The 25683-nt window shown below is 41.7% G+C and overlaps 1 protein-coding gene across 1 annotated transcript in view; it reads right to left on the reverse strand.

Annotated features, from left to right (window-relative positions):
• The window catches only part of LOC110971526 (aminopeptidase N-like), a 138255-nt gene extending 113345 nt beyond the window's left edge, over window positions 1-24910 (reverse strand). The window contains exons 1-11 of the mRNA XM_051952657.1: window positions 24598-24910; window positions 24086-24392; window positions 17814-17956; window positions 17507-17643; window positions 14886-15012; window positions 12330-12484; window positions 11366-11479; window positions 11136-11279; window positions 10139-10204; window positions 9652-9717; window positions 8394-8566 (exon numbers count right to left, since the gene is read on the reverse strand). Coding sequence (XP_051808617.1) covers window positions 8394-8566; window positions 9652-9717; window positions 10139-10204; window positions 11136-11279; window positions 11366-11479; window positions 12330-12484; window positions 14886-15012; window positions 17507-17643; window positions 17814-17956; window positions 24086-24392; window positions 24598-24910 — 1745 coding nt within the window. The remainder of the gene's footprint in view (window positions 1-8393; window positions 8567-9651; window positions 9718-10138; window positions 10205-11135; window positions 11280-11365; window positions 11480-12329; window positions 12485-14885; window positions 15013-17506; window positions 17644-17813; window positions 17957-24085; window positions 24393-24597) is intronic.
• Window positions 24911-25683: the final 773 nt, after the last annotated feature.

A 25683-nucleotide genomic window follows, 5' to 3' on the forward strand; every position in this document is an offset into this window, starting at 1 on the left:
AAATTAAGTATTTCAATTTTAAAAGTGCACAGGTATTCCTTTTCTTTTGTCCATTTAAAGATGGAAACAATTTTTTTTAAAGAGCGCTGATTTCAGAGCAAAAAGTCGTCATAACCAGAGCTAGTGTGAACAATAAATAAAGGAATGTCCTGATTAACAATCCAGTTTTATCATAAATTACGCCTGCCCCCTCCCTTCCTATTTGGGAGTTTAGTCTCGATTGATTAGTTCTGCTTGATCAGTTCTTGTTATTATTTCAAATAAAACCTGTAAAATTCTGACCTTTCTCAGCCTTTCTGTGTACTCTGACTTTGGGCTGACCACCCCATCCCATAACAGTTATTTATATTTCTGCTTTCAAGGATTCAAAATAAGTTGCAATTTTCAGTTTAAATAAACTGGAGCACAAGTAAAGCTCAGCAGCTAATTTGGGTCCCAATTTATGCTAAAGGTGAACATATTATCTGATTTTTTAGATAGCACAAACACCTGTGGGTAAAATTTGAGAGTAAGGACTTATATTAATTAAAAAAAAAAATTAAATTACACAAAGAACAAGTAAACTCCTCATTAGGACTGAGATTCAGTTGTGAACCAGTTCAGAACATTGTTCTTGTTCTCTGCGATCCATTTTATGTTGGCGACGGTTCTCTCAATGGACTGATCCAGTGCTAGAGTCCCAGAGCCAAAACCAATGTGGGCATAATCGGACTTGAACTGTTTCAGCTGAAAAACAAAACACACGATCAGGTGAGTGGTCTGAAAATGTACAAGTTGTTTTTTTTCAAAATTACAATTACGAACATCTGCACTCTACAGACAAATATGCATAAAATTACGTGATCTCCCTGTCATTTCTAGTGCTCAGAAACTATGCTTGTTCTATCTGAATGAGTATTAGAGCAGATTGATATTTTCATGTTTCTACTTTCTTAGTGGTTGTTGCAGCCAGTGAGTGGCATGAAGTTGAGATTCTAACCTTTTGGAGCCTCAATCTGCTTTAGAAAGTCCTTTTACTGGAGATTTTCTGGTTTCACAAACTACAAAGTTGTCCTGAAAAACTGTTGGTGTGTGGTCAAAGCAGCTGTGGAACTATAACTGAATAACTGGATGTCATCTACATGCTCTAGTTCTGCTTTTAATTTATTTACATCATGAAAACTAACATCTTCATCTGCAGAGTTTTATCATCAAAACCCTTCAAAGACCTGACAATCAGGTGCTGCAGCATCAAGTGACAATGATGAGACAGACTTCTGTATCATTGCGTCTCGATTTAGGCAGTGGGACAACACTGCCACCATCAGGCCAGATTGTGAATTACAACACTGAACAGTCAGTGATGTAGCAATCAAATATTTGTGGTTTTCTAAATTTATGTTGCGTTAAATGTATGAAAAGGAAGAAAACTTGCTTCAGTTCGTAAGTTCAACTGGTTCTAATGTGTTGGGTCTGGAAATGTGGTCACAGCTTCAGTTTCTACAACTAAGTACAACAGAATAAACCAGTGGGGGAAAAAACTAAGAAATATCAAACCTCTTGAAGCTCAGATTCGGTGGAAAAGCGTTCCGTGACTCCATTGATGAGGTTAGAGAAGGAGAATGATCCACCACCATACCTGAGAAGAAGCAAAGCAGAAGTAAGTAAAGCAAAGTAAAGCAAAAGATAGTCATTGGTTAACAGTAACTAAAAACTGAAGAATCCTCTGTGATTACGATTGACTATTTCTGACGAGTTTTTTTTGCTCTTTTACTGTGAGTGTAATAAAGATGTATATTTTTTTATTGTAGATGAACTTATTTAGGATAAGATAAGTTTTAATGACTCCCACAGTAAGGAAATGTGTGGTGTTACATCAGTAAAGGGGATAGTGTTAAATGTGTTGGAATAGGTAGAAAAGCAAAAAATAAACAAGAAATATACGTAGATCCTGTTGAAATTCTTCTATGTGCAGAAATGCAGATATTGCAGAGATTTCACTGAATGTGGAAAACAATATTCTGCATGTAAAAAACACTTTTATGACACAGATTCTTCCACGAGTAGAAACTACTAATATTAAAAGAAGCGATATTGAACAGAGTTTGTGATATATAGAAAAACATCCCCTGTAGCCCAGTTGGTGTATGACATCCCATGCTGCTATAAGTCTTTCCTGACTTGTCTACCAACATCCCCTAGCTATTTTAACCTCAAGCTTTAATATAATAACTGTTTTTAATTAACAAAATCACAAAGCAATCACTCAAACATCAAACCAAGTTCTGATCTGATCAGGTGTTTATTGTTTATGAGGGCCAAAGGTCACCTGAGGGTTGCTCTGACCAAGTGTTTATCTGCTTTCAGTTTATGATGTGCTGCATTACCTAACACATGATAAATCTGCACCTTTCACACTGCGATAACCTGCATCATAGACCAGAGATCTTTGTCATACTCACTGGTTGAAGATGTACTCCCATCGAGCCCTGACAAAGTCCCACGCCAGAGACTGACCAACCACATTGTTGGCGATGTAGATGATGGTGGAGGTGGCATCCTGCTTCCTGATCATGTCTGGGTTCAAGGTGTAATTCAGATACCTGCACAAGTATGAGCAGACATGTGCTGGTCAGTAGCTGTAAGTTAGACGCTGTGATGCCATAAATATCACAGCGGCTGTGGCTCAGGTGGTAGAGCAGGTTGTCCAATGATCGAAGGGTCGGCGGTTTGATTCCCGCTCTGTCCTAGTCATGCTGTTGTGTCCTTGGGAAGACACTTCACACTGGTGTGTGAATGTTGGTGGTGGTCAGAGGGGCTGTAGGTGGATTGGCACCCACGCTTCTGTCAGTCTACCCCAGGGCAGCTGTGGCTACAAATGTAGCTTACCACCACCAGAGTGAGAATGTGTGAGTGAATGAATAATGGATCCATTGTGAAGCGCTTTGAGTGCCCAGAAAAGTGCTATATAAATCTAATCCATTAATATGGTTGTGTGTGGACTGACCTGTTCAGCAGCCAGGGCTCTTTGGTGCAGGCCAGTGCAGCACGTAGTTTGTCAGCTTCGCTGGCAATGCTGGCGTTTTTAAATTGATCCCAGGCAAACTCCCATTCATCAGCACTCCCTGCTGCGATGGCGTTACAGTACACGGTGGAGCGGAGGTTGGCATTGATCCTGAGGGAAGAAAACATTGATAAAATCCAGCAGATGACAGGGTCTCTTCATGTCCAGCTAGGCAAAGCTGGAGACCTGAGACGTGGACTTCAGTCACAAACATGAGGACTTGACTTCAGATTTTAGGGCAAAAATCTGAGGAGACTAAATTTGGTGACTTGGACAAGATTTTTATAGATTTGAGACCTGAGTTGGACTAGTCCTGTTAAGGCTTAAGATGTGGATTAAACTTGAGACTTGCCTTGCACTAGCCCTCTAAAGATTTGAGACCTGACTTGTACTATCCCCCTCAAGACCTGAGATTTCCCTTGGACTAGGTCTCTAAAGACTTGAGGCCTGACATGGACTTGAGACTTGACAAGGTTTGATTTGAGCTAGCTCACCCGAGCCCGATAAAGACTAGAGTCTTGACATGGACTTGATCAAAGACTGCAGAAAAGCTAAATAAAATAGCAGTCAGGAGAAACTGTCGACTCACTTGTTGATGGTGGTGTTCATCCAGTCTTTGAACCAAGTCGTGGTCAGATTCTGGCACTCTGTCAGGTTGGTCCTGCAGGCCAGGCTGATGGCGTTCACCTGGTTATACCTGAGGAAGAAGGAGGAGTGTGAAGACGAGAAAACAAAGAAAATACCACCAAAATGGGCCTGGTAACAGTGTATGACAACTGCAAAAGCAGCAACCACAGAACATCTCTGAATCTTTTACTCTTCACAGCAAACCACCAATTTTGGACCAGATTTTCCATGTTTTGTCACTTCAGGGCGGTTCTACCAACACAGAACCGGTTCTGTTGTTATACATGAACATAAACTTGAACTGTTACCTATGCGTCCATCAAAATAAAACAAAACAAAAACCAGTCAACGTGGTTCCTACTTGGAGCCACAAAACAGCAGAACTTGATGTGTGATTGGCAGACGGAAAAGGTCTGTGAATGGAAACACTTTTCCAGCAATCAGTGGTGTATGTACTTGTGTACATCTGCCAAACATTGATTTGTGGGTGTTTGCAAAAAGAACCTACAAACTGCAGGGAAACAATGCATACTTCCACCTGGTTTATTCTTACCTACATTTATGGTGAAGCATCGACTCTGCTAACAACTGGATCACTTGGTGCCGCTATGGTTCTACAGGTCCACAACAGAACTGGTTCTAAAAACCAAACTTTTTAAAAAACTTATTCTGCCTTTTTCAGTCAATTCATGATTTTCTTGCATGTCCCCAGAGTGTGTCACGCTCTTTTTCAGCTCAAATACAGCAAAGATGATTCATTTGATTGTGTAACTTCTGGTTTTCATCCTGTTTTAAACTTGCTCTTTCAGTGCCTGTCACTTTAAATAAAGCTGAGCTGCTGTCTCCGCCTCATTCAGGAAGAAGACTCACTCTGTGTCTATGATAGGCACATTTAAATGAGTGTACGAGATAAAGGAATGGCAGAAGTGAAAGTCTACAGATCTTAGCAACTTTTTTTTTTACACCTCTAAGTTTATAACCACAGAACACTATAAAAATATATTGAACCATGCTGGATCTTTAATATGAGTCGGTCTTTTCCTGCTTTTCATTATGCTAACATGTGTTTCCTACCCTCCTGTAACACAGAGATCATTCATTATGAAGGATCTTCCAATTTTTAAAAAAATGAGACAGGAAGCTTTAGGAGTAGCGTAGGATGAGAAAACACAAGTGGAAACTGTCTAACCTGCATCAGCACAGTCTAGACTGATCTAATATAGCCGTACATACAGTATTCATCTTTACTTACTGGTCCATGTGTCCTGTAGGAACATCAGCCCAGTTCTCTGTCAGGTTTTCGTAGTAGTTGAAGAGAGGGGTCACCTGTTTCCTCAGATAATCCTGTAAAAAGTGAAAAGACAGATTCAAGAATCCAGACAAACCCTAAAAATCAGGATCCTAATGACAATTTATTCATGTCTTCATTGTTCTATAAGAAGAATCTCACCTGCATGGGCCCGTAGACGTCACTGCGGTCAAACATCACGTAGAAGTAGTCCAGGTTGTTGATGGCCGACGCCCACGGCATGTAGGCTCTCTCTTTGTTCAGGTACGTGGTGGTTTTTAGGGCCTGCACTGTCTGGATGATCTTTGCTCTTTGTGGGACATAATTGTGAAATTTAATGGGACATCCTTAATGTCCTCATCAACAGATGAAAATAAAGGTTTTCTTGACAGTGTTTTTGAACAATTTACTGTGTTGTTGAAATACAGACAATAGTTAAATCGAAACAAAACATTGATGGTTTAAAAATGGTTGTTCTACACATTTTAATGATTTTGATGAATCACAGATATCTTGTAGTCACATAAACAATTATTTGTACATGCTGAATGGAAAAAAAGAAGAAAAATCTGTTTTCTTATAAATGGAAATTTGTTCTTTTACAATATCTGCCTATAAAATTGCATTTTACTGCATTTAAATCAAGTAAAAAATATCTTTATTTTACAGATATTTTGTTATTTTCACCATTTTTACTTTTTTCATGGCCCAGCTTTTAACGTACACTACTATTCGGCGGCATAGCTCAGTGGGTAGAGTGGCTGTCTCGCAACTGAAGGGTTGTGGTTCGATCCTCAGCATGTTGTGCTCATGTTGAGGTGTCCCTGAGCAAGACACCTAACCCCTAATTGCTCCTGATGGGTTGTGGTTAGTACCTTACATGGCAGCTCCTGCCATCAGTGTGTGAATGTGATGTATCATGTGAAGTGCTTCGGATAAAAGCACAATATAAATACAACCATTTACCATTCAAAAGTTTGGGGTCATCCAGACAATTTCATGTTTTCCATGAAAACCCACACTTTTATTCATGTGCTAACATAACTGCACAAGAGTTTTCTATTCATTGATGGTGTTTCAACACCATTAGCTAACACAATGTAGCATTACAACACAGGAGTGATGGTTGCTGGAAATGTTCCTCTGTACCCCTATGGAGATATTCCATTAAAAATCAGCCGTTTCCAGATAGAATAGTCATTTAGCACATGAACAATGTCTAGACTGGATTTATCAATCATTTAATGTCATCTTCATTGAAAAAAATAAGGACATTTCTAAGCGACCCCAAACGGTACCATTTATTCTCTGACATCCTTGCAGCCGGATTTTGACTGTTTATTTTCGTAATTTTGAGACATTTTGTGTCAGGGCTCCCTCCTCACCCCCGTCCTTCCCACCTGACATCCTAAATACCCCTTTCCCTCATCTGTTTCCTCTCTCCCTCTTCCTCTCATGCTCCTCTCTCTCTCTCTCTGTCCCTCGGTTTCTGTCTCTGCGTCTCTCTTCTGTTCCTCTCCCTCTGTCTCCTCTCGGTCTCCCATCCGCTCCTCTGCCTCTGCTCCCTTCCCAGTGCAACACCTGAGTAGAGTGCGGGCTCACACCTGCCTCTACTCAGGTAATCGGCCTTCCCCGTGGGTCCCGGACAGCTGAAGGACATTCACCTGATTACACAACCAGCAATAAGAACCGGCTCATCCTTCCACTCCCTGCCAGATTGTTGAACACGACTGACTTGTCAGTTCACTCTCTAGCCGCACAGTAAGCCAGTTGAAACTTTTGTAGTTTTTAACACAACTGTGTTTCTCTCTCTGCCTAGACTCTGCTGTCCGGGACCCTGCCTCCGAGTCCCTTGTCTGCGTCCCCCCCAGATCCATTCGGCACCCTGCAACTCCCCTATGGATCCTCCAGTCAGCCCGGAACCCCCCTCCTTTTCCTGAACTCCCTGCCAGTCCATTCTCACCTACCCGGAACCCACAGCAGCACGCCGGCTGCTCTCCACCTCCCGACTCCTCGCCCCGAACACCAGCTGGACGCCAGCCGATCCCAAGCTGCTGAACACCTCGGCCGCTTGATCACCAGGGTCCAAAACCACCCAGCCCCCCGAACCCACTCCTTCTGCCGCCTTCCCTGAATCTCCCCTCTCAGTTATCTCCCACCTGCCATTATCCACCAGCTGCAATAAACCATTCTAAATCTCCTCCAGTCTTGGTAGTGTGGCTCTCTGCTCGGGTCCAGCCCTCCCTAGTTTGTGACATTTTGTCCATCTTCAGTGCAGTCTTTTGGTTCTACTAAAGTCATCAGTTTGTCTACATCTCCTCATCATGACCACCATCCTCTGTTTGTGTGATGCTAAATGTGTAGGACTTACCTGGCCAGGTTGAAGGCGTCGTCCACCAGCTGGGCTCTGTTGATCACTGGAATGAGCTTTAATAACAAAAGCAGCAGTTCAGATCAAGAAGTCCGTCAGTAATCAGAGTAACGTCACCGTGTGAACGGCGACTGGATCCTACCTCATGGTCGGTGTTCAGAGCATTGAGGAGTTTGTCCCAGTTGGCCTGGTCGTAGTTGACCCTGTAGTATCCCACCACGTCGATGTTGGCCAGCACCCACTCATTCCCCGTTACCTTCATCGCCGGGATTGAAGCTAAAGAGAAAATAAAACACAATTATTGTTGTGCTACATGAAAATATAAGACAGAGACTTCAGTTTATTATTATTAGTCTTTGGGTTTCATTGTTTCAACTTAACTAACAGATCCGTCATAGATATGTTGGATTCTAAACCTCATTTAAGGGTTTTAACACCATATTTTCTAAAATGCAAACACATCTGAAGACATATTAATGTAGTGAGAAGAATGTATTGTTGGATATTCTATGTATTGATTTATATTTAGCACTGGATTTTTTTTTGTACAAAAATATTCTGTAATTTGCAGCTAAACAGGAGTGAGTTTTCACAAGATTACCTGAAAAAATGAAGTCTCGATTATTGAGTTATCACACATAACTCTGTATGTTTTTGATACTGATTCATACCCTGAAACGTTAAACTGCTTTGACACATGCTTGCCATCAAGAAAATTGCAAATAAATCACCTTGAAACCATTTTATCTCTACTTGAGACCCTTGTTATGTCTGTATTATTCACCTGATTTCGTCTCCAGCCACGTCAGACTCTGCACAGCTCCGGTCTTCATCCACTGCATTGGAACGATCCATTCATAGCTGCAGCAGAAAAATACAGTTTGTTGTTTTTTCTGCTTCTAATGAACTGGAAAATGAGCCTTTACTAGTGGCTGTCATTAAAGTTAAAAGGATTGTAAACTAATAGAAGAGTTATAGGTGATAATAGAACCGACAGTAATAATGAGAACAACGGCAAACAGTGGGAGGAAAGGATGATGGATGAGATAATGCAGCATAATTACTTGTAGGGGGAAGGAGTGGTGACTTCAGATTCTGGATCCAGCAGGAAGTGCTTCTGGGAAACGTTTCCAGTAGCGGTGTTGATGGTGACCACAGGGAAGCCCATCTGCAGCACCCAGGTGTTCATGATGTCATTGACTGACTTAGGTAGGGCAGTACCGGTGAGGTTTACGGCCTGTGGAAGCAGGAAACAAGAAAACGATGTAACTGCTGTAAAATCAGTTACAACTGATTAGTATGGGGCGTCCCTGTTGCTCAACTGGTTGAACGGGCGACCCATAAACAGGGACCACTGTCCTCGATGCAGCAGTTATGGGTTCGAGTCCGACCCACAGCCATTTGCTGCATGTCTTTCCCTACGTTTCCTGTCACTGTCTGCTAGAATAAAGGTCAAAAAAGCATAACAAAATGTCCATCCTTCCATCTATCCATTATCTAACCACCAAGCCACTCGGCAGCCCCCGACCAAAAAAAACAAAAACTTATTAGTTTTTGTTTAAGGATACGCTCGCTAACAAACTTTCTCTTTTGTTACATAAACAATTCAGCAAAAAGTATTTCTGAAAGCATCTGAGATGAGAAATAAGGTGTGAAGTTGCTGAATCTGTCCTCATTTTAGTTCAGCAATGGCTAGATGTTGAATCAAAGTTTCGCAATGCATCGGACCTCCGTTCGCCACACTGAATTTGCATAAAGTAGAAGTCAAGTCTGCTTTATGCAAATGAGCTTCAGGGGATGCTTGAAACGTGCCGCAACGCAACCAGCACTGAATGCGGTACATTTCACGTAGACAATGAATGGGATGCAGGAAACTGTACATCTTTTGGACAAGTCCCATATCCCACAAAAAATCAGAAGTGAGTTTTATGTCATTTCTGTAATATTTTATGGCATAGATTTTAGTGGCAAAGTGGTCTAAGCCTCACATCACTCTTTGTCATGGTGCCCCTTTACAAGCTAGGAACTGCCCACCTCTTTACAGTGTTAAACAGTAAAAGGCTTCATCTAGTGGAGCAACCAGGTACTACAGCTGATCGGCAGTGCTTTAAGTGTATATAATCTAGGAAAATTCGACATAAATGATTCTGATCTTCGATTTTTACAAAAAAAGAACAACTCTCAAAGAAATTCAACTTGTCTACTGGTGATTTATGGAATTAGAGTGTTAAGATGATCAAATCACAAAAATGCAAGGAAAGGAACTAAGAACTGATAAGAGCAGTAAATGTTCTTCTGCAGAGTCTGCAGAGGAGAACGTACTATCTGCAGATGTGTCCAGAGGTCTGTGTAGACGGTGTTTTGAAATGCAAACGTCTTCAGGTAGGTCTGCAGGATGGACAGAAAACAGTAAGATTACTTCAGAGGCAAAACTTTGAATGAAACTCTACAAGTGTGATGCAGCTGGCTGCAATATCCTTCAACTGTGATGTGTGTTTTGATCTCAAGTGTTCAAAACTTGGGTCATTTTTCCAGGTCTCCATTCACTAGTTTGTTCAGTTTGTAAACTTCAGTATGAAAGTAGTCTGATTTTGATGTTTCTGTGCCTTTAAAGAGGAACAAACTTTTATAACAGCACTCAACAAACACTGATTCAACACTAGGTTCACTTTAATTCATAGCTAATGATTAGTTGTTTCATGTAGGGAGCAATGAATACTGTATGTCAAAGATTTAATTGGCCGACAACCCAAACTACAACAAAGATCTGCTATTGAAGATTCTTTACTGTGAATACTGGTGTCTTTACCTGGAGCCCCTTTTTAAAGATGTCTTCGGTTAGGAAATCCGACAACATCCTGAGGACAGAAGCTCCCTGAGGGCAAAAAACACATTTTAAGATGTTAATAACCCTTTTCTTAACCAAACTACTAAGAGTTTAATGGGAAGGAAAACATCAAACAGAAGGAAGTACTAGGGTTTTCTAAAAACGTGGCTCAGACTCATATAGGGTATATATTTATAAGACACTACCCTAAAATATTGGAACTTAAAAATTAATTGTAATCATAAAGATAGGCATTGTTTTGTGTCTCTTAATGACCCTGTTGTGTTTCTGTGGTTGTTTTTGATCATTGTAGTTGGTTTGTGTTTCTTTCTGGTCATTTTGTGTCTCTTTGTGGTCAGGTTATGTCTTTTTGTGGTCAGTTTGTGTTGCTATGTGGTTGTCTCGTGTCTCTATTCATTTGGTGTCTCTGTAGTTGTTTTTGTCTCTTTCAGTTGGTTTGTATCTCTTGGTGGTTGTGTTCTGATAGTCATTTTCTGTCTGTGGTATTTTTGGGCCTCTTTCTGGTTGTTTTGTGTCTCTGTAGTTGTTTTGTTTGTTTTTATGGTCATTTTGTGTCTTGTTGGGTCGGTTTGTGACTCTTTCTGGTCATTTTGTGTTTCTGTAGTTGTTTCTATCTGTATATAGTTGCTTTGTGTCTCATTCAGGTCAATTTGTGTGTCTTTGTGATATATATGTGTCTCTTTGTGGTCATTTTGTGCCTCTTAGTGGTCATTTTGGGTCTCTGAATGGTAATTTTTTATCTCTTTGTGGTATTTGTGTGTTTTATTCTGGTCATTATGTCTCTTTCTGGTCATTTTGAGTCTCTTTGTGGTTGTTATGTGTCTTTGTAGTCTTTATGTGTCTCCACATGGTCAGTTTGTGTCTCCCTGGTTCAGACGTCATTTATTAATCTTTACTGAGAGCAGATGGAGCTGTACTAATCTATTTTCTGCCCGTGCAGGTCTGACAATGTGGGTACCTTGCTGTATGTGATGGTATCAAACAGCTCATTAATCTGGGCTGGTGTCTGGATGTCTTCTTCTTTAGAGGACAGAGGGTGAGACGAGGCCAAGGCGTCAACAGCGAACACTCGGTGGACATCATTAAGGACAATGAGGTCTTTCTGTTTGGAGACAAAGGAGATGCTCAGAACTCCAATGATCTTCTGCATCGATCACAGAAGCTGTGAGGCGGCGAGTAAATCCTTACAATGTTCCAGGTGGGCTCAGCTTCATGTGCTCCCAGGTACTCCACGTAGGACGCAAAACCTTCGTTCAGCCACAAGTCATTCCACCATCGTATGGTCACAAGATTACCAAACCACTAAGGACAGCACAGAGACAACATGGAAATGCAATGTTGAGAAAAACCAAGAAAAAATAAACAAGATATAAGCAGCTTTAATAAGAAAAATGTGGACTCAACGCCAAAAAACTACAACGCTTTTAGAGGTGAGACTTGAAGACATATAAGTCTCAAGGTGCATCATATTTGAAATTTCATTTTTATGCATTAACAGGGCTTTCTCTCAAAAGCTGGACATTTGAGATGCTAATTTCACAATTTTTTGTGAAATTTTGTGGGGTTTTTTATTTCAATTTTTTGGGAGGTTGTAGGATGTGAGAATTAATTTGAAACATGCTTTGACTTGACACTCGTCTTGAATTAGTTTTATCAGACTTGAGATCAGAATTTAACTACCTCCCAGGGTTGAAATTCCATTTTAACTTGTATTTTTAGGACTTGTAACATGATTTTATTTGTTAATGAGGAATTGAGGCTCATTTTGATTATTTTTTCCAGTTTGAACTTGTTTTCTAGAACATAAAACTGAAACTGAACTACTTTCCAGGACTTGAACCTGTCTTGTTGAACCAGAGACTCAAACTGAACTTGTTTTCTAGGATGGGAAACTTGACTCATACTTATTTTGAGACTCAGTTTGAAGTTGTTTTTCAGCACTTCAGACTTGATTTGAGTTTGCTTTTCCACAGCATCAGATTTGATTTCATCTTGTTTTCTAGGATTGAGATTTAACTAGAACCTATTTGCTAGGCCTTCAGAATGATTTGAACTTGTCTAGAACCTGAGACTCAATTTGAACTTGTGTTCTTGGACTTGAGGCTCGATATAGAAACAGAAGTTTCCCTCCACTGCTGGCTTCATTCCTCACCATGTGAGCCAGCTCGTGGGCGATGACGGTGGCGACCCTCTCCTTGTTGGAGTTGGACGAGTATTCCTCATCGTACAGCAGCGCCGTCTCCCTGTAGGTGATCAGACCCCAGTTCTCCATGGCTCCAGCATTGAAGTCCGGTAGAGCTATCTGATCTGATGTCAGAAAAATGATCTGTCATTGTTCTGGCAGAGCCTCTTTACCAGCGTTACAACAACAGCTTAAGAAGTACTCACAACTAAACTGAGTAATTAAAGCTGCCAGATGAATGTAGAGTAAAAAGAACCGTAGACATGTATAGGAATAGAAGTTTAAGTGCTATAAAACAGTTTAACTCAAGCAGAGATCCATAAACATCTGGCACTGCATAAAGATAGAAAGATCATATAACAGCAAAGTTATCAAGGTTTATCTGTTAATAATTGATACTGTACGTGATCTTCTCAAAACAGGTTATAAGTCGACGGAAAAAAGTCTCCATGTGACTGTCAGATGATCAATAAAGGATAAGAACAGAATCAGTGAGTGAGTGGTGAATCATGGCTTAAAAAAAGACCAACGCAGCAGTTTTACTGGAGGCTGCAGCCAATGTCCCAATCTATAAAAACCAATATGGTACAAGTCGACTATAAAAGCACACATGATGGCAATAAACATGACCAGGATTAGATCAGAGGATTCCACAATCATGTGTACTCAGTGTGTGAAGAAAAGCCTCAGAGAAAAGAATCTGGCTTTCTGAAGAAGATCTGCATTCGTGCTGTGTGGTGTTGGTCACAAAAATTTGTGTCTCTTTGTTGTCTGTGTGCCTCTTTGTTGTCATCTTGCATCTGTTTGTAGTCATTTAGTTTGTAATGACTTTTGGTTACGTCTAAAGTGGAAAAGCTGGTTAGTTTATCTGAGGAGTACAAGTGCGCCATAGTAAGAGATGATGCTTCAGGATTCAAGCGATCCAATCATAGCTCAAGCTGCCCCAAAGTTGACAACTGGAGGGAGGTGGATCCCATCAGTGGCAACAAAGCAAGCAAAGGCAGCACTCAGACAAAAGGACAATGTAGGCCAAGTGCAGCAGGGAAGAGGTGGTCTTGGTCTTGGGACCAGTACTCCAGCCTGGAACAAGGCCACTCCATCCCAAAGACACAAGCTCGTGATGCAGGAAGTACAACGGCAAGAGGAAGCAGGCAGTTGTGCAAAAGCCATTGTGTAGGCGAACCAAGGGTAGTGGGTGACATGAGAAGGAGTGGAAAAGAGGAAGCACTGTTGGCAAGAGCTGTGGGATACAGAGACGTTTAGAGCAAGCTTCACCATCAAGGTGGCCTATGATGTCGTACCTTCACCCAACAACCTCAACCAGTGCTATGGTGAAGACTCTACATGCGCACTCTGGCCGACTCCAGCTACACTCAAACACATCTTAATGGGCTGCAAGACCAGCCTCGCTCAAGGCCGTTATACCTAGAGGCACAACCGGGTGCTGTGTGTGGCACTCGTGTTGGAGACGCAGTGCGTAAGTGTAAATGCCCTTCCACCCACGTCAACCCAAAGACAAGAAACAACATTTGTCTGGGAGGGTGAGGGTCCTCTCAGCTACCCAGATCCTGGGCGATTGAGAGGGGCTTGCGACTGGAAGATGATGGTAGACCTGGACCAAAAGCTCTGCTTCCCAACTGAGATCGCGTTCACCAGCCTGCGACCAGACCTGATGCTATGGTCAGCTTCACTTGGGCACGTCTACATTATAGAGCTCACAGTGTCCTGGAAGAACTCGGTAGAGGAGGCCTATGAGCACAAGAAGCTGAGGGATATGGAGCTTGTCACTAATGCAAAACAGCGAGGTTGGAAGGTGAGGGTCTAACCAGTAGAAGTAGGATGCAGAGGATTTGTAGCCACCTCGACATCCGGGCTTCCCTGGGAGATGGGAGTACATGGGAGGGCCGACCAGCAGGCGATTAGGGACCTCTCCATAGCCACTGACAAGGGAAGTCAGCTGCTGTAGATGAAGAGCAAGGACTCCACCTGGGCCTTCAGGTGAGTAGATGGCATCTAGGGGTGAAATTGGGACTGCTGAACCCTCTGGAGGTGTCGTGGGCCTATCAGCGAAACACAGATGAAGGAGGCCGGCCACTTGATAACACAGGGGATGAACTCACTCACTTGACCATCCCACAGAGTCTTAGGTGTCTCATGTATTCAAGAAGGTATATCAACATCTAGTCTTGGACAACAGATTTAGTAGTCATCTGTTGTCTTTTTGTTGTCATTTTGTATTTGTCTGCAGTCTTTTAGTGCAGTTTGTGGCAATTTGTTGTGTATTTGTAGTCATTTAACAACTGTTTATAGTCATTTAGTATCAGTGTGGTCATTTGCTCTGTTTTTTAATTCATTTGCTGTCATTTTGTGTTTCTTTGTGGTCCTTTTGTGTCTCTTTATAGTGATTTTCTGTCTTGTGGTTGTTTTGTGTCTTTACGGTCATTTTCAATCTCCTCTGGCCCTCTAGGCTATGAACTGAGCTCTGTGATTTTCCAAAAATAAATACAGTCACTGGGCCTGACTTACCAGACTTGGGCAGAGGGTAGCTGACATTGTAATACTGCTCAAAAAATTTCAGAATGGGTCCAGTTTTGGTGAGAGCATAGTGTCCTTGGCCGGCATCGATAGCAGGCTTCCGGGCGTAGATGCGGACCTGTAAACCCACACAAAACACACGATTAAACATTTACATTCAATATCAACTGTAGCTTTAGGCATTACTTATTTTTGGATTATACTTGTTCCTCTTTACAAACATATAAGAAGTTACAAACACAAGAAAGACATGAAGTTTTTACTCAACCACTAGCATTTTCACAGCCTTTCTGTTTATGTTGTTGTCTGTGCAGTCTTGTTTATTCACTGTATCCATGGAAAGAACAATGAACGCAGCCTTTAACGTCTCCTTACACTGGGTTTCCTTACTATTTACATACATCACTGCATAAGTCATGATTGTTTAGGTTGTTTAAATATTGAATTATTTACGATATGAAATGTGTTACTAATTTGAATGTTGTATTTTTCCTCTTCTTTGACTCTGAATTTGAATGTTTTTACACTGTTTTCCCTTTTCTTTTCCTGGATTATGCCAAGTATTGGTTCACTTTTTTGTATTGTTTGTGCTATGTGTCTGTCTACACACGTGGACAAAATTGTTGGTACCCCTCAGTTAAAGAAGGAAAAACCCACAATTCTCACTGAAATCACTTGAAACTCACAAAAGTAACAATAAATAAAAATTTATTGAAAATTAAATAATCAAAAACAGCCATTACTTTTGAATTGTTGATTAACATAATTATTTCAAAAAACAAACTAATGAAACAGGCCTGGACAAAAATGATGGTACCTCTATAAAAGATTGAAAACTATTTGACCAGAGTGACATGATTAACTCAGGTGTGTCATTTAATTGACATCACAGGTGTTTCCAAACTCATAATCAGTCAGTCTGCCTATTTAAAGGGAGACAAGTAGTCACCCTGCTGTTTGGTGAAAAGGTGTGTACCACACTGAACATGGACAACAGAAAGCGAAGGAGAGAATTGTCCCAGGACATCCGAAAAAAAATGATAGACAAACATCTTAAAGGTAAAGGCTATAAGACCATCTCTAAACAGCTTGAAGTTCCTGTGACAACAGTGGCTCATATTATTCAGAAGTTCAAGACCCACGGGACAGTAGCCAACCTCCCTGGACGTGGCCGCAAGAGGAAAATTGATGACAAATTGAAGAGACGGATCGTTGGAATTGTATCCAAAGAGCCCAGAGCAACCTCCAAAGAAATTAAAGGTGAACTCCAAGGCCAAGGTACATCAGTGTCAGATCGCACCATTCGTCGTTGTTTGAGCCAAAGTGGACTTCATGGGAGACGACCAAGGAGGACACCACTGCTGAAAAAAACTCATAAAAAAGCCAGACTGGAATTTGCAAAAATGCATGTTGACAAGCCACAAAGCTTCTGGGAGAATGTCCTTTGGACAGATGAGACCAAACTGGAGCTTTTTGGTAAGGCACATCAACTCTATGTTCATAGACTCAAAAACCAAGCATACGAAGAAAAGAACACTGTCCCTACGGTGAAACATGGAGGAGGCTCAGTAATGTTTTGGGGCTGCTTTGCTGCATCTGGCACAGGGTGTCTTGAAAGTGTGCAAGGTACCATGAAATCTGAAGACTATCAAGGCATTCTGGAGAGAAATGTGCTGCCTAGTGTCAGAAAGCTTGGTCTCAGTCGCAGGTCATGGGTCTTCCAACAGGACAACGATCCAAAACACACAGCCAAAAACACCCAAGAATGGCTGAGAGAAAAGCGTTGGACTATTCTAAAGTGGCCTTCTATGAGCCCAGATCTGAATCCCATTGAACATATGTGGAAGGAGCTGAAACATGCCATTTGGAGAAGACACCCATCAAACCTGAGACAACTGGAGCTGTTTGCTCATGAGGAGTGGGCCAAAATACCTGTTGACAGCTGCAGAACGCTCATTGACAAATACAGAAATCGTTTAATTGCAGTGATTGCCTCAAAAGGTTGTGCAACAAAATATTAAGTTATGGGTACCATCATTTTTGTCCAGCCCTATTTCATTAGTTTGTTTTTTAAAATAATTATGTTAATCAACAATTCAAAAGTGATGGCTGATTTTGATTATTTAATTTTCAATAAATTTTTATTTATTGTTACTTTTGTGAGTTTCAAGTGATTTCAGTGAGAATTGTGGGTTTTTCCTTCTTTAACTGAGGGGTACCAACAATTCTGTCCACGTGTGTATGTGCTTTTTTAGTCATTTTGTATCCTGTGCAGTTTTGTGTCTTCATTTTACATCTCGTTGGAGTTGTTTTTTTTGTCTGTCTGTCTGTCTTCAACAACCATCTGTCCTGAACCTTCTTATTGCCTGGAGTCTGGATGTGAACCACAGTCACAACATTTTGTACGCCCTCCATCCACCCCAATCTCCTCCTGTTTTCTCTGACACAGCTCATAAATGTTCCACTTCATCACATTTGGAAAATATTGCTGCATTCCCTTTCAACCTGACTTACTGACAGATGTCTGCATTTGTTATGAGTCAAAGCTGGTTTGTTTGCATTGAGTAAAGACTTGCACTTCTTAAATACAGTTGAAATCTTTGATTAATTACCAAAACATCACTGCTGTTGTCTTGGATGAAACCGAATTCGCTGACGATAAACGCCAGCAGGTAGGTGGACATTTCCTCAGTTCTCTCAAATTTTGTCACCAGCACATTTTCACCATCCATGGTGACGTTTGTTGTTTCTGTAGACGAGAAAATAAAATTCTTAGAATAACATGTATTTTATAGTTCAACATTGAATTTCCTCCCTGTGTGTGCTTAAAACAATATAAGGTTCTGGCGTTGACTTCCTCATAGAGTCAACTAATTTTATCTGAAACTCAAAATAATCCCATCAAGTCACCAAACTCACCTATTTCCTTGCCGTTGGACAGGGCTATAGTCTGCAGGTCGTGGATCAAAGTGATGTCGAAAGTAGCCTTCATCGCCGGCTCATCAAAGCAGGGGAAAGCCTTCCTGGCATCCGTCGGCTGCATCTGAGTGGTCGCAATAACCCTGACAGGAAACAGAGAAATGAAGCTTCAAGGATGACATTTTTAACAAAAACCAAGAACCACATGACAGAATTTATATCAAAATGACTAACAGAAGTAAGCCCAGGGTTTCTTTAGTCTAGCTTAGCATAAAGACTGAAAGTAAAACAGCTAGCTTAGCTTCCTTAAAAGGCTCCTGAACTGACTCACTTGAGTGTTTCCAGAAACTCAGAGCCAGCCATGCACATTAAAAACAAAGGTAGTTTGATTTCTATCCAGCTAGTTTGAAACATCAGACATGTTTTGAAGGTAAAGTAATCGAGTTTTTTCAGACGTGTTACGACTGCAGTAGTATATGTGTGTAGTTCTTCCTGTGCTTTGCGTGTGCTTCCTGTCTATGTGTCTAATATTCAAATAGGGCTGTGCTGTACCAATGACAGGGTTGGTTGAGTTACTGAAGAAAGTGGTATTTTTTTGTTTTGTTTTTTTAATGTATTTTGTTTGAAAGTTTTGAAAGTTTTTCAGACAACAAAAGACATACAACACAAGGGTCACAATACAAACACAAACCACAAACAATGCCAGTCCATACAAGATGCATATCTCAACAAGTCAGTCTAACAAGTAGCGAGAGTGTTCTTTCGATGCCAGGAATAGTCCATGAGATGAGAGCCAAAATGTTCAGGGAGGTCCAGAGGGTAATGTCCCAGAGTCATGAATGTATAACAGGAAACAGGCTTATCAGGAAACAATCAGACAAATCGGGTACAAGACAAAAGGAAAGCATCCAACCATAAAAAAAAGGTGTATTACAGAATACTGTACTTATAACTAGCTTGATACTGTGTCTTCGTCCATCTTGATATAATCAATAAAGGGACCCCAGACCCGAAAAAATTTGGTACAGCTGTCTGACATTGTGTATCGCAATTCTTCAAGATATAAACAAGAAACCATGTCATTTAGCCATTGTTTAAAACAAGGTGTAGAGCTAGATTTCCATTCCCTCAAGATCACTCTCTTTGCTACAACCATACCAAACGCAAGAGCCTCTTGTAATGCTATTGGGAGAGTCATGGAATAAGTAGAGCAGTGTAGTATTGCAAGAATACCATCAGGTTTCAGTGGCTTATTATAAATTACACTGTATAGATGAAAAATGTCATCCCAGAAACCACTGAGCTTGGGACAGTCCCAAAAAAGGTGTGCAAGGGTCCCGTCACTCGCTTTACACTTGTCACAGGTAGGTGAGACAGTGGGGAAGATCTTATTGAGTTTAGTTTTGGAGTAATGTAAACGATGCACGATTTTGTACTGGATGACCTGAAGTCTTGCATTAATAGAACAAGCTTTAATCCCCTCCAGTGCCATTTCCCATAGTCCATCTGAAATCTCCACACCTGTGTCCTCGATCCAGGCATCTCTAATGTGAAGCGAGGATATATGAGAGGTGAAAAGTGAAACAAACTTAGAGATCAGACCTGTAGATGTAGGACTAGTGATCATTAAAGTATAAAAATTGTGCTGGTCAGGTAACTGATCAAGGGGAAGAGACTGTCTTACAAAATTTCTAGTTTGTAGATAACAGAAAAAATGCCCAGCAGGAATCTGGAACATCTCCTGTAGTTGTGCAAAAGATGCAAAGGCTTTGTTTACATAGAAATCCCTCACTGGAAGCAAATGTGGGGTCCATTAAACCTGGTTTGAATGTGGGATTCTGCCTTAAGGGGGCATAACAGGACAATTTGGAGAGCTTCAGAGCACTTTTAATTTGCTTAAGAATTCTGAGTGAGTTAAATAAAATAAAATCAGCTTTAAACTGTTTGAGCAATGTGGTGAGCAGGTTTGATTGGGAGAACAGAGCTGCTGATAGAGATGCGCCTGTCAACGACACTGCCTTATGGGACTCTATTAAAGGCCAGCTGGGGTCAAGAGTACATGCATGTCCATGCACAGTTGCAGCATGATGCCAAAAAACCCATGTTCTGGCATTACAGGCCCAGTAATAATGGCGCAGGACAGGGAGTCCAAGACCACCTTCAGTTATGGGTTTCTGCAAGTGCGCCTTGGTTATGCGCGGTGGCTTGAAGGCCCAAACGAAGGGCGTGATGATAGAGTCTACAGTCTTAAAAAAAGAGGATGTAAGGAAGATAGGCACGTTCTGGAAAAGATAGATAAATTTGGGTAGCACAATCATTTTAATAATATTGATACGTCCTATCAGAGAAAGCGGGAGGAATTTCCATTTTTCAATCATACTTTTAAGTTTGACAATAAATTCCATATAATTATATTTGAAAAGAAGTTTGGGGTTTCTGGTGATGTTAATTCCTAAATATTTAAAATGATCTGTTGCGAGCTTGAATGGCAGAGCCTTGAGAAAAATGGAGTCTAGATCACCAGTTAAAGGCATGAAAAGACTTTTATCCCAGTTAATGGTGAACCCGGAAAATTGTCCAAATTGCTTTATCAAATCAAGGAGGGGAGATAGGGATGTTTTTACATCTGACAAGGTCAAAATAATATCGTCCGCATATAAGCCGATGGTACAGTCAGACCCGCCACATCTTATCCCACTAATTTGAGAGCTAGCTCTAACAGCTATCGCAAGTGGCTCAAGAGCTAAGGCGAAAAGCATGGGGGAGAGACAACACCCCTGTCTCGTACCGCGCCCTAGCACAAACTGGGCGGACCTGTCAAAATTAGTCAGAACAGATGACTTGGGAGACGCATATAGCATTTTTAAAAGTGTTAAAAATTTGTCACCAAAGCCAAATTTTTCCAGGGTGGCAAACATGTATCTCCATTCGACTTGATCGAATGCCTGCTGCGCATCAAGAGATATAACAGCAGCGTGGAGCGGTTTAGTGGAGTACATAGCATTCAACGGACGGCGTGTATTAGAGAAGGAGAATCTATCAGGAATGAACCCCGTTTGATCTGGGTGTATTAAGGTGCCAATGAATTTATTCAGACGATTTGTTAGTATTTTGGCTATAATCTTTTGGTCGGAGTTTAGTAGACTTAGAGGACGATACGAAGCCACATCAGCTTCATCTCTGTCCTTTTTTAGAAGTAGGCAGACATGAGCATCGTAGAGGGTTTGAGGAAACACACCCTCTTCCAAAGAGCAATTAATCATACGAAGTAGCAAGGGGGCGATGGTGTCAATATGTGCTTTATAAAATTCGATACCAAATCCATCAGGTCCACAGGCTTTGCCATTAGGGAAGGAGCGAATGGCAGTTTTAATTTCATCTAATGTGAAACAGCCATCCAAAGCCTGTCTAGCATCATCATCAAGGGATGGAATTTCCAACGCATTGAGGAAGTTTGCAATCTCAGTGTCAGAGGCTGTCGACCTTGAAGTATAAAGATGGCTATAAAAATCAAAAAATCTTTTGTTTATGCTTTTGGGGTCAGTGATCAGCTGACCTTCAGCAGAGTAGATTTTATGTATTGCCCTGTCTGGCTGCACTCCTTTTAACTGTCTAGCAAGAAGCTTATGAGCTTTCTCGCCCAGCTCAAAGTGCGTCTGTTTCAGTCTGCAGATATAGTGTCTCACCTGGCCTCCAAGAATCTGACTATACTCATATTTTATTTTCAAGATAGCGTTGAGGGTGTCCTCAGATTTTGAGTTTCTATAAGATTCTTCCAAAGCAGATAATTCGGAGTCAATCTCAGAGAGACGCCTTAGTCTAGTCCGTTTACAGGAAGACTGATATGACATAACTTGCCCCCTCACAACTGCTTTAAAAGTCTCCCATAATATTGAATCTGAGACCTCACCTGTGTCATTGCATTGTCGGAAGTCTTCAATCTTATTGGATAGGTATTCACAGAAACCTTTATCTGAGAGTAGTGTGGCGTTAAATTTCCAGTTATAGTGACCTGTATTCAAATCAAAATTAATAATAATTGAGAGAGGAGCGTGGTCTGAGATTAAGATGCTATGATATGTGGAATTGTCTATTTTGGATATTAATCTGGCATCAACTAAAACGTAATCTATTCTGGAAAAGCTACCATGGACTGGGGAGAAGAAGGAATATTGTCTGTCAAAGGGGTGTTGGAGTCTCCATATGTCCACCAAATCAAGTGACTTCATTAGATTGTTAAGAGTGGGTACAGATTTTAAAGAAGGTGCTGCTTTAGAGGAGGACCTGTCAGCCAGAGGATCTAAAAAGGAGTTAAAGTCACCGCCAATAATAATATTGTGAGTGCTATGGTTAGCCACCAGGTTAAAAATTTTGCAAAAAAAATCAGGGCAATCAAAATTAGGCGCGTATATATTTAAAAGGGCTAGTGGGACAGAGTTAATCGTAGCTGTGACAAGGACATATCTCCCAGCCGGGTCAGTGGACAAGGACTCAAAAATAAATGGGATGGTTTTACAAATAAGAATTGCAACACCTCTTGCTTTAGAGGAAAAAGGTGACTGATAACTGTATGATATCCATGGAGTTCGTAATCGTCCTTGTTCAGTTGGACGAATATGAGTCTCTTGCAGAAAAATTATATCTGCTGACAAAGATTTAAGATGTGAGAAAACTTTCCCTCGCTTTAATGCTCCACCAAGACCTCTACAATTCCAAGACATGAAAGCAATAGGACCTCTTCCTGATCTTACTGAACAATTATCCTGCATCTACATAGAAGCAAAAGTACAGACTGACACAAAAGAGCATAGTATCTGGCAGATTCACAAGTACACACACCCACCCCAAAACACACCCAAAGCCGCACTGGTGAACTTGGCGGCGTAACAAGAAAGTGGTATTTAAGGTGAGATGATAAGATGACGTCGCTGGAAGTCATAAAGAAGGTCAGATAGGCGGGCCATCCTCCAATGCGTCCCAACCAGCACACACAGCTTAAGCACAGTGTTCTTTGTATAGACACAGTCAGTAGTGTGATAAATGTCAGGTAGGAGTGAGCTGCCACTTTTGGTTTAATGTGTTTTCTCTTGTTTAAGTCGAAAGGGAGGTAAGACTTTGTGTTAATTTTAGCCACTTTTATTTTGGTAGGTAAGGCTGACTCCCAAGGAGAGTGTGGCTTTTGTTTGTTATGCTGGCTTTCGGCTCACTCCGAACTTAAGTTATACATTACTACTGCTTCGTTTTTTCAACCACAGTCTTCATTTATCACATTGTCAGGGCCTCTCCCTCCACATCCTCTGCCCCATCCTGACATCCATCTCCCTTTTCCCTCTCTCTCTTCCCCTCTCGCTCTTCCCTGCTGCTGCCGAGTGGAGTGCAGCCTCACGACTGTCTCCACTTGGCAATCAGTATTCTTCCCAGTGCCCAGGCAGCTGAGCGTCATCGCCCTGATTACACCTGCAACAATAAGAACCGGTCTCTCCCTCCATATGCTGTCAGATTGTAAACTCTGCTCTAGCAGTCAGTTGCCTTCTGGCCTCTGCTTCTGCTTCCTGCTCAGTTTAGTGTTCTGTGTAACTCTGTCTGTGTTTCCAGACGCCTCGACCCAGCTGCACAGACGGCCTGCCATTCCTGGTTCCCCGCTCCCCCTCTCGGATTCCCCCACCTGGTCTGTCTGCTGTTCCTCCTGGTTCTCGGCTTCCCCTCTCGGATTCCCCCGCCTGGTTCCTTCCCCGCCCAGAGAACCCGCCTGCCCAGCCGTTGGGCTCCCGGCCCCCCCGTGTGCTGGCTTCCTCCCTCCCCGGAGCTCCGAGCCGCCAGCCTGCTCTCTGTCGCCTTGGCATCCGCCTGCTCACCACTGCCGCACTCCGGTCCTCCTGGGCATCCTCCCGCCGCTAATCCCCAGCTCCGTTGCTCCGCTTCACTCCCCTCCTTGGTTCCTCTCCTGACTTCCCCTCACCTCCCCTCACTCCTTTCCACTGTAAAACCTCCTCACCATTAAAAGCCTGTTTTTCCACTCAGCCTGGTCTCGCTGTGTGCTCTCTGCTCGGGTTCAAACCTAATCCCTAACACACATCACATTTAATGTACATAAATGATCATTCTCTCAGCGGAAGAAGTTTTTTGTGTGGCTGCTTGAGACCTGTGAAGGATGACATTTCATGTTGTGTTCAAGTAACCCCTAGGCTGGGCATTTCTAGCTGCTAATCTGGAATATTTCTGATAGCTCTGCAGGTATTTTTCAGATTTGTTATATAACAAATAACACATACTTCTTTACTCCGTTCTCAATGTACTCGCTCCTGTAGAAGCCTCCCAGGTCATCAGCCAGCTCCCCATGAAAGACGGTTTTGAAGGAGTAGTAGTTGCCCTTCGTCATTTTACCGTCCAGCTGCACGACCAGGTACTGAGTCTCAAGCTTCAGCCACATGGACTTGATGCCGAGGGCTGTGTTGCGACCGCTGACTGCAGTGAGCCTCACTGAGTGGCCATCCCTAAGTGTGCCGTAGTTCAGCTTGTTGGAGTGGATGAGAATCACATCGGTTTCCTCAACACAGAGAAATTCCACAAGGGACTCACCTGGAACAACATGAAATAATGCACACTGCAGTGTGTATCAAAATGATAAAAGTACAATATAAAAGCAAAATAAACTATGTAAGCTACAATAAGGCTTTAATAGAAGAGAAAAAAGTAAAAGAGGAGGGAAAAGTGCCAAAGGAGGAAGGATTTAAAACCCTGAATACTTTCGGTCTCCAGAGGATTCACTCATTGAAAGCCTTACCAGTAAAGATGTATTTTCCGGTTGCATCTGGAGTCAGTCGTGGCCACAGGGTGACGTTATAGTGGATTGGTTTCAGGGTCCCGGGCAGCCGATAGTCTAACCAAGGCTCATAGGGTTCAGCCGTTGTCTGGCTGGCTGGTTTAGCTGTTGTTGGGTCGGGCGGTTCAGTGGATAGGGGTGGTTTACTGTCATTGTTTTTCGCCTTTTCCTGCGAGTAAACAACAGACAGAGCTATGATAGTGGCCACAGCACCCACGGCCACCACACCACACACTATCCCAACAGTTTTACTGATGTAAAAACCCTTCGCCATGATGCCCGTCTGCACTGGAGCCCCACAACGAGTCACTTCAGGTGAAGGTGAGAGGGAAGCTTTTATTGGGCTCCATCTCCCCTCCCATCCACTGCAACAGGTGACACATTAACAGTGTAAACACCCACATCACCTGGTGAAACTACTCCCTATCACGTAAGAAAGGAGATTTTAGGAAACCGGAAACTCTAATCTAGTCTTTCTTTTCTCACTTTAAATGAGTCTGTTGTTGAATTTGAAGAATAAGAAAAAAACTGCTTGTATGTTTTGATAATTCATGTCATATTCCAAGACATAAATTCTGACACTGAGCTCAATCTAAATTCAAGTCTTGTTGATTTGGCTGCATATTTAATGATGGATCAGCTTGCAGATAATGTAATCTTTTTAATAAGTGTCTTGTTTTGTGATTTTTAAAAAGTTGCTTGTTGTCTGGTTTCAAGGTATTAACCCTTCTGTTATGTTTGCATGTCAAACTAACCCATTTCAAAGTGAAAAAATCTAAAAAAAATTTTTTTTGAAGTATTTTTTCAATATGAAACATCTTTATTTCCACAGAGAGTAATTTGTACTTTAAAAATGTGTATCCACACTTTTTTTGGTTTACTTTGGCAGCATTCATCCTTCTTTCAGCTCTGACCACTCACCCCCATGATGCTGCCACCACCATGCTTCATTATAGAGATGGTATCAGCAGGTGATGAACAGCACCTGTATTTATGCTGTTTTTTTTTATTTTATGTTATATTATTTTACTAACTGTGAAAATGTGT

The sequence above is a fragment of the Acanthochromis polyacanthus genome, chromosome 8, assembly GCF_021347895.1.
Source record: "Acanthochromis polyacanthus isolate Apoly-LR-REF ecotype Palm Island chromosome 8, KAUST_Apoly_ChrSc, whole genome shotgun sequence".
Lineage (NCBI taxonomy): Eukaryota > Metazoa > Chordata > Actinopteri > Pomacentridae > Acanthochromis > Acanthochromis polyacanthus.